Source organism: Phlebotomus argentipes, unplaced genomic scaffold (assembly GCF_947086385.1).
Source record: "Phlebotomus argentipes unplaced genomic scaffold, Phlebotomus argentipes genome assembly scaffold_18, whole genome shotgun sequence".
In the NCBI taxonomy this organism is placed as follows: Eukaryota; Metazoa; Arthropoda; class Insecta; order Diptera; family Psychodidae; genus Phlebotomus; species Phlebotomus argentipes.
The window spans coordinates 8,047,642-8,055,901 of record NW_026776177.1 but is presented as its reverse complement, the minus strand read 5'-3'; the positions used below and the strand labels follow the sequence as shown (position 1 = coordinate 8,055,901).

At 42.4% G+C, this 8,260-nt stretch overlaps 2 protein-coding genes across 2 annotated transcripts; both read left to right on the top strand.

Moving 5' to 3' along the window:
* The first annotated feature begins 2,967 nt into the window (after nt 1-2,967).
* Nucleotides 2,968-6,816, top strand: LOC132259371 (cyclin-dependent kinase 6). Its single transcript, XM_059756975.1, has 6 exons — nt 2,968-3,147; nt 3,315-3,483; nt 4,877-5,186; nt 5,250-5,410; nt 5,469-5,604; nt 5,974-6,816. Exons 1-6 carry the CDS (start codon nt 3,066-3,068, stop codon nt 6,055-6,057), a joined length of 942 nt encoding a protein of 313 aa, XP_059612958.1. The 5' UTR covers nt 2,968-3,065; the 3' UTR covers nt 6,058-6,816.
* A 183-nt stretch (nt 6,817-6,999) lies between these two features.
* On the top strand, nt 7,000-8,244 carry LOC132260677 (AP-3 complex subunit sigma-2). The gene is made up of 3 exons (XM_059758958.1): nt 7,000-7,197; nt 7,281-7,372; nt 7,441-8,244. Exons 1-3 carry the CDS (start codon nt 7,129-7,131, stop codon nt 7,853-7,855), a joined length of 576 nt encoding a protein of 191 aa, XP_059614941.1. The 5' UTR covers nt 7,000-7,128; the 3' UTR covers nt 7,856-8,244.
* Nucleotides 8,245-8,260: the final 16 nt, after the last annotated feature.

The following is an 8,260-nucleotide window of genomic DNA, read 5'->3' as shown; positions in this document are numbered from 1 at the left end:
GGGAAACTGTGACACGTCTCCGATCATGACTCTGGGTCTCTTTGTCTTCGTGTCAGTGGCGGAATAAAAAGAGTCACTCCCAAAGCGAAAAGGATGGTAAAAAAGTGTGGATGGAAGGAACAATGGGAGGAATTTACAAGCACAAGGACATCCGATACGTGCATTTCGAATGCTGTGCGCATTGAAATTCAATGGGGAATTTTAATCACCATCGATGGCACATTGTTTCATCTGCGGCACATGAGAAAATTGAGATCAATTCCGCGAGAGTGAGTTCAACGGGCGTTTTATTGAAAATCACTCACGAGACGTGAGAAGTGCGATGATGTATTCGATTCCTTGGGCAGGGCCTAAGTGATTTTTAATCAAATAAAGGCACATCGAATGGCAGATGATGCGAATCAGAGGAAAATATGGCTCTGCGAATTCAATTCAATACCATGTAGCTCTGGTATGTATCCATAATGTGGAGAATGCTAATTTGTATTTGATAAATAAATCATGAAAGAATATCAAGCAATTTTCCAGCCCTACAATGGCAATTCATGATGACACAAGTGAATTGATTATTGCAAATACATCGCACACAGTTTCGCCTAATGTTCCCCATCTGCAGCTTTTCGGTTCTGCCTAGTTGAGTGAGCGATTGATGAAGAGTCGGCGGTTAAATGCGAAGAGGAAGTGCATAATGCACCTTAATTGTATTCTCGAAATGATAACTCGTGCAGTTACATTGTAAATCTCATTTCTCGTCTTAGTGCACATTCTCGGGCGTTCGAGAGTGAAATGGAAAATGGAACTGTCGAGCCACGTCCGTGGGCGATCCAGCACTTCTTGCACATCACGCCCAGCCAGGTTAACATCTGAAGGTGTCCTGAAGGCCGATTCTGTCACTGCCAATATGACTCACAAGGGAGCAGCATTTTGCTCAACTCAGTGGCGTGATTTGGCGGGAAGAGTCAAAGAGAAGTCACAAAACTGATTCTCTTTATGGGACCATAAATTACAGTATTGGTCAATACACCAGTAGAAAGTCCATTTTATTCTGCCTCAGTTTCCGAGCGATGGACCACAATAAATCCAGAGGCTTCTTATTAACTCACTGTTCGAAGAAGATATAAATTCCAGAAGCAAGAAGGCACGACATCTCAATTTGTGGGATGGACTTGTCGAATTTGAAGATATTGCGTGATGTTTCTAAGCATTTTTCTGAATGATCGGCTTTTTATGTATGCCAAAAGAAAATTAAGAAGTCGATATGCAAGAGATTTGTTTAACTGAAAGCATTATTAATCATTCTTTGACAGACTGTGATTTCATATATTAGGAGCTTTAGATTTGAATGCATTTCATTCATTTCATCGTAGAAATATGACAAATATGAAAAACAGCTTTAGGATGGTTATTGGAATATTCAGGAAAATCACTGAGAAAATAAGCTGAAGAGAATACCATAAGTTCACGTGAAACACCATTGAAACACGAAACGTATTTGAGTGAATTTATGAAAATAAATATTAGATGTTCTGCTTGAGAAAATACCTAGAATATTTCAGTGAGAAAATATTCATGGACGCGTGAAGAATCTATGATTGTTCTGAAAATATTAGAGATAATGCTGAACTTGCTGAATTCTCATGAGAGACGTAAAAATACTAACGAAGATCCGTTCAGACGCAAATCTCTTGCCAAACGTCTGAAAGTGATAGAAAGACGCGTTGCGTGTGAGAGTTTTTTGTCTCCCCTAAAAGTGCTGGCGAATTCCTGAGACACTCCCAAAGCCGCGATGTTTATTGAAATCTTCCTTGGCGATGTCAGGCAAATTGAACTTTTCATCTATGGACAATTCGCTAGATACACAGTGCATTGTTGCTTATCAATTTCCCACGTCTGCCCATAAATCATTTGAGTGCATATTTCCGTTACTTCTTCGCCTGAGAGGTGCGCCGCGGCAAATCCGCGGACAGGCGCGACTGCTCAATGGCCTTGCTAGCGGCTGCCGGTGACAAATCAGCGATGAGAGATTAGGGAGGAATTAATAATTCTTTGTCCAACTCGGCGACACGCCAAATGGAATTTGATACATTGCCTTTTTTCGCGTGTCGCTAGCGTGAATCTCTCCAGAAATCTCTTCTGTTCCAGCGCTTGTTCTCGACTATGGCGTGAAAGTTCTGCAAAACGCTTGCCGAGTCACACTCTCACGTGATTTTTTTTATTGCCTTCTTAATTTCCGCAGAACACGAGATATCATTAGAATTGTATAGAAAAAGCGAGTTTTGTGCACGATAGAGATGGAATTTTAGCTTCCAACACAATATTTTTTATCATGTTTGGGAAATTCTCATTTTGTGCACTGTGCTGATGAAGATCTCTGTGAAAGTCTTTCATGATTTCAGATGCGAAAAACAGATTCTGCTTATCCCAACGTTTAACTTGATGTGAAACAGTAAAAGTAATTATCAAATACTTCTTCAGAACTCAATTAGAGATTGAAAAATATAATGACATCATGAATAAAAATCTCTTAATTTAAAAGCCATAAAATACTTACACAACAGTATGTCAAGTCGCGCTTTGTGTTGTCTTTTAGCGAATAATAAATGTAAATTTGCATTACATGCTATATTTCTAGCGTGATCAAGAAATATGAGAATATTTTGAAGAGAAATGACAAGTTTAATTACTTCTTTCGCACTTCCGCGCTGACCAAATTGTATTCAATCACTCTCATGACTTATCAACACCTCACAAAAGAACTTAACTGCGATAACAAAATATTTCTCAAATGTTATAAGAAAGAAAAATAATTTAAGAGCTGAAAAATCGTTATTTCGAGCAGTTGTTAAATGCATCTTTTCAATATGAAAGTGTGTCTCGACTATTGACCCGCTCACAGGGTTGGCCAAAATAACTGTACGACATGAAGTGCGCAGCGCTTCTTGGCGGAGTGTTGTCAAAAGTAAGGGTGGTGGAAGAAGAAGAATTTTGAACGGCTCTTGGAAAATCTGTTACAAATCTGTGAAAATTGTTGTTTTCACAGAAATCTATGTATTTACCGGTTGGTCATGACATCGGTGAAGAGTGTGTGCGAAAATATGCCGTTTCGACCATCAACAAAGTATGAAGAATTGAACGAAATTGGAACCGGTAAGCATATTCTAGCATGGACACAAGCTCGAAGGCTATTTAGGGAGAAATGTGGCCGAATTTCCCATTTCCCATCACTTTTCACACAACCCTGTCCACATGGAGGGCTTGTTGGCGCCTCCTGCGCCGCAGGAAGTGACTAATGTGCTTTTTCGGCCACCCTCCAGGTGCATATGGAACCGTGTACAAAGCCATTGACAAACAGAACCCGGGCCTGGTGGTGGCCCTCAAGAAAGTCCGCGTGAAACTCACGGACGATGGCGTGCCCATGTCCACCCTCAGGGAGATCGCCCTCCTGAAGCAGCTGGAATCGCATTCTCACCCAAATATTGTCAAGTAAGTGGTGGTCGACATTCATTTCCCGTTTCCGGCTATGTGTTCGCTCTCGCGAACGTGTCTCGGATATACTGGGGAAGAAGAATTTGAATTTGAATCCAACGGGCGGCAGGTGCTCTACCGATTGAGGTGGGGAGGGATCTTCCCCAGGGATCCCTCGATTTCCCGATTCAAGATCGCCGTGAAAATAGTGGGAAACTGAAGAAGAAGTCGTATGTGCTGAGTGTGTCCAGAAGATCGCATCTCTTGGTGGGCCTTTTATCGAAATATGTGATCTTTAGTGGTCGAAACCTGTTTCTGAAGGCTTCTGCGATCATGAAGCACCGCAGACATTGGACATTAATTACACCTTTTCACGAATTCTTCTTTTTATTGTATAAATTCAGAAGAAGTGCTTGAATTTTGTGTATTTTCCTTTTTGTTGTCTTCAGAATCTGAGCTTGATTGAAGATCGAACTATTTTTTTATGAGGCTCTTGAAAATATAGGTTCAGGTTTAAGAAAAAGCGCAGATGATTTTTGCACCACCTGTTTTTTGCATAAGCCAAATATAGAGGAGCAAAAAATGAATTGACTTTATTTATCGTACCATCGAGTTTGTAGAATTTTCTCACCAGCATTTATTATATTAATACTTGTGTTTAGATAAGATTATTTCCTGGTTTTGTTTCAACGATTTATACCATAATTTGAATAAGCAAAACCACAAAAACAATGATTTATTATGAGTTACTTTGCACCAACTTTAGCATGATGTAAAATACGTCTCTGAAACTGAAGAAGAAATCACACTTTTTCCATTTCCTCCCGAATTTTTAGTAACCAGTTCTACTCTTGAGTTAGATCCGCACTCCACAAAGGCTGGGAACAAAAGAAAGCTCTTCAACTGAGCTCGATTGTTCAGGGGCGAAAGAACCACCCACAAGCTCTTATCAACTGTTTGGCTGATCGAGGAGGAGTCGCCAAAATTGCTGACTTTCTCCATCTCTCTTCAAATGGTTGATAAAGCTTATGCACTAAACAGAGTTGCAATTTTAATTGATATTATTGTGGATATCTAATGACTAGTGCACAACTTTTACTAAATCTCTTCTATATTCACATGCCTCAAAAGTTTGGGAAGGTAAATACAGGTAAATGCCAAGATAAATATTAAAGAAATTACTACAATTTCACTTTTCATGAAGTAGTTTTTGGAGAAGAAAGAAAGAAAAAGAAGTGATGTAACGCTTTTGTGAAACGGGAATGATATTTGGCCGACAGAAATGTGGTCGAATGCGTAGCTAAGATTCTCCGGTTGGGAGGAAAAGGCACTGTTTTCCCCGGAAAAATGCTCTTATCACAATTCACATCACTAATGAACACTTTTCGCTGTTTTCTCGCTACTCCGCAAGGCTGATTGACGTGTGCCATGGCCAGAGATTGGAGCGAGAGCAGCAGCTGGTGCTGTACCTGGTGTTCGAGCACTTGGAGCAGGATCTGGCGGGATACATTCAGCGACTGCCCGCCACTGGAATGACTCCACACACGCTCCAGAGACTCTCGCTGGAACTGCTGACCGGCGTGGACTTTCTGCACTCGCACCGCATCATCCACAGAGATCTGAAGCCTCAGAATCTGCTCGTGTCGTCGTCAGGGCACCTCAAACTCGCGGACTTCGGTCTGGCCAAGACGTATGACTTCGAGATGAAGCTCACGTCGGTGGTGAGTGCTTGCAAGAGGAGCAGATGTTGAAGGGCGGGAACTGAGATTGAGCGTGTCTTGCAGGTCGTCACGCTGTGGTATCGCGCTCCGGAGGTGCTCCTCAACCAGCCATACAGCAGCGCTCTGGACATCTGGAGCGCCGCCTGCATCATCGCTGAGATGTTCTCCAGGGAGCCTCTTTTCCCGGGCGCTTCAGAGAAGAATCAACTGGACAGAATATTCGAGTAAGTCACAATCTCTTTGTCATCTCTTGCACTGTAATAATCTCCTGCCTTTTTGCAGTTTGACCGGACGACCCAGCGCCAATGCCTGGCCGGCGGGAATTTCCATCACGCGCGAGAGTTTCGCCAACCGCTCCTCGAAGCAACCGCGCGATCTCTGCCCGTATCTGTGTGAATACTCCAACGATCTTCTCGCGGTGAGTTGGCCAAAGTGGAGGATTTTATGTGGATGCTGAAAGATGTTTTCAATATGCCTTCATCCAAACACTTCTCTATCAGATGGATTTTGTCGGGTATTTTTAGAATGCCAAAAGAGAAATTTCTGCTCGCTGATACTCAATTTTTCAACTTGTGCGCTAAATAATTATCAGAATTCACATGAAATCTCCCTATCGAAAAAACTTCCTGTGAAAATATGATGATTCAGAAGTGAGACTCGAGAGTTCAATAAATATTCTGTTATCGTTTTTTTTATATAGAAATTAGTTGATTTGTGAGATAACATATTGTTTACTCTAAGTGTGCCTACCTAATCAATTGATAAGCAAATCTCTCTTTCTCTGCAGCAAATGTTGGCATTCGATCCCAGAAGTCGTCCTTCCGCCGCAGAATGCCTTCATCACACTTACTTCAAGCAGGAACCGCTCTAACATCCATCCCGGCGCAGTTTCTTAAGTCTTATGATGTTTTAACGGATCCAGATCTCGGCATTTTTATCCAGTAATATTCACGCTAGAACGGGGAAATTGTAGTTCGGACGTAGCGATTAAGGATAGTTTGTTTGTCACTGCGTGGAGAAACACCAAAATTTTGTGATAAAGATTCGGTTTTCTAAGCAAAATTTCATTTTCGTCACTTTAGAATTGCGCAGTGGTTTTAGTTCACTAAGTTAGCTGTTAATTTTCGTGTAGGTTGTTAAGTAAGAGTGTTGTGGAGTCCCGCAGAAGAGCGGGAGACACGCGAAAGAACTGATTTTTGAAAGAGGGGTTTCTTGAGAGGTCGTAAAATGTATATCAAGCCATCAATCTTTACAAAGCGTCAATTGTAGGTTTAGATTAAGCAAGAGAAAGAGCAGATGAAAATGTAGTTCACCAATGAAAAGGGGCCACTAAGACCCTCACTAGATTATTAGGATTTACCAGTAGAAAGAAAGAGCGGACATAGAAGAGAGAGAAGCAATCATTTCATGAAGAAAAAACTCACTCGACCATCGAAATTCTGCAGAGGTTGTTTTTAACACGGAAATTATATCCTTGAATGTGATTGCAGTATTTGGCATTATGACAAAATTTATACACAATGAATATTTTTTGGCGATTTTGTAGTTAAAATTATATTTTTGGAAAAATAAAAGACATTCCTACGTGGAATTTCTCTGAAGATATCTGAGAGGATATCTTTAGAGATGTCCGGCAGGTGTCCAAACTCAAAGAATTGTGTTTTCTTCTGTGTTTCAGGTGTGATGAGAAGATTTTGAGTATGTTGATTAAGAAGCAATCGATTTCCAAAAAGAAAGAATTACATTGCATTGACGGTTACTTTTGGGGACATTTGAAATTCGCGTTGGCGGCCGATGTCATTGCCCCCTTGCGGAAAAGTGTGCAAACTTCTTGTAATTGACAACAAGGAGTTTTGTGTGAGAAATTGTGTTTATTTGCATATTTCTCGCATTTCTTGGGTTTGTTTGATGATAAATTAGTGCTTAAGTAGTGTAATAAATCATGATAAAGGCAATTTTAGTGTTTAACAATCATGGTAAACCCAGGCTGTCGAAATTCTACCAATACTTTGTGAGTTTCGGGGCCTTTGGAGGTTATCAGGGTGTCGGGGGCTCTCTGGCTGATAATTCTCTTGATAATCCCTCTATTTGCAGAGCGAAGATATGCAGCAGCAGATCATCAAGGAGACATTCCAGTTGGTTTCCAAGCGAGACGACAACGTGTGCAATTTTCTAGAGGGCGGAAGGTAGATTTTCTTGTCTTTGATGATGAAGAGTGATTTGGAAAGTTCTAATGATCCTGCCTGCATTCCAGCCTGATCGGAGGATCGGACTACAAGCTGATCTACCGCCACTACGCTACGCTCTACTTCGTCTTCTGCGTGGACTCCTCGGAAAGCGAGCTGGGCATCCTGGATCTGATCCAGGTGTTCGTGGAGACTCTGGACAAGTGCTTTGAGAACGTGTGCGAGCTGGATTTGATCTTTCACGCGGACGCCGTGCATCACATCCTGTCGGAGCTGGTGATGGGCGGCATGGTGCTGCAGACGAACATGGCGGACATCCTGGCCAGGATAGAGGACCAGAACAAGCTGGTGAAGCAGGAGGCGGGCATCTCGGCGGCACCCGCGCGAGCCGTGAGCGCCGTGAAGAGTATGAACATTCCTCAGCAGTTTAAAGACATGAAGCTGCCCGATTTGCCGCAGGCCATCAAAGATCTGAAATTCTGACCGATTAGCTACAATCCTCACCACGCAATGTACATCCCCATTGAATGCACGCCCATCTCTGGTGTCTCCTCTATTGAGACGCGCTATCAGAGCGACGTGGCCTCGAATTCCGGGCACATCGTCAGCGAGCGGGCCCTGCAGAAGCCTTCTAGTGACTTCAGGATGCTGAAGTCTCTGCAAGCTCTCGCCCTCTGCCCATATCGACTCAATTTATCGGCCCACGAAGTCCTGAACGGCACCAATTCCTTGGAGCCCGAGGGATCCGTCGCGAGAGGAGACACCGCGTGAGAGGGACCCCCAATCTCCAATCACTCCCCTATTTTTATGTATCCGCCGCTTCCGGGTAGAACAGAAGAGGCGGCATTGCTAATAAATATATATTAATTTGAATCTTGTTGGCACTAA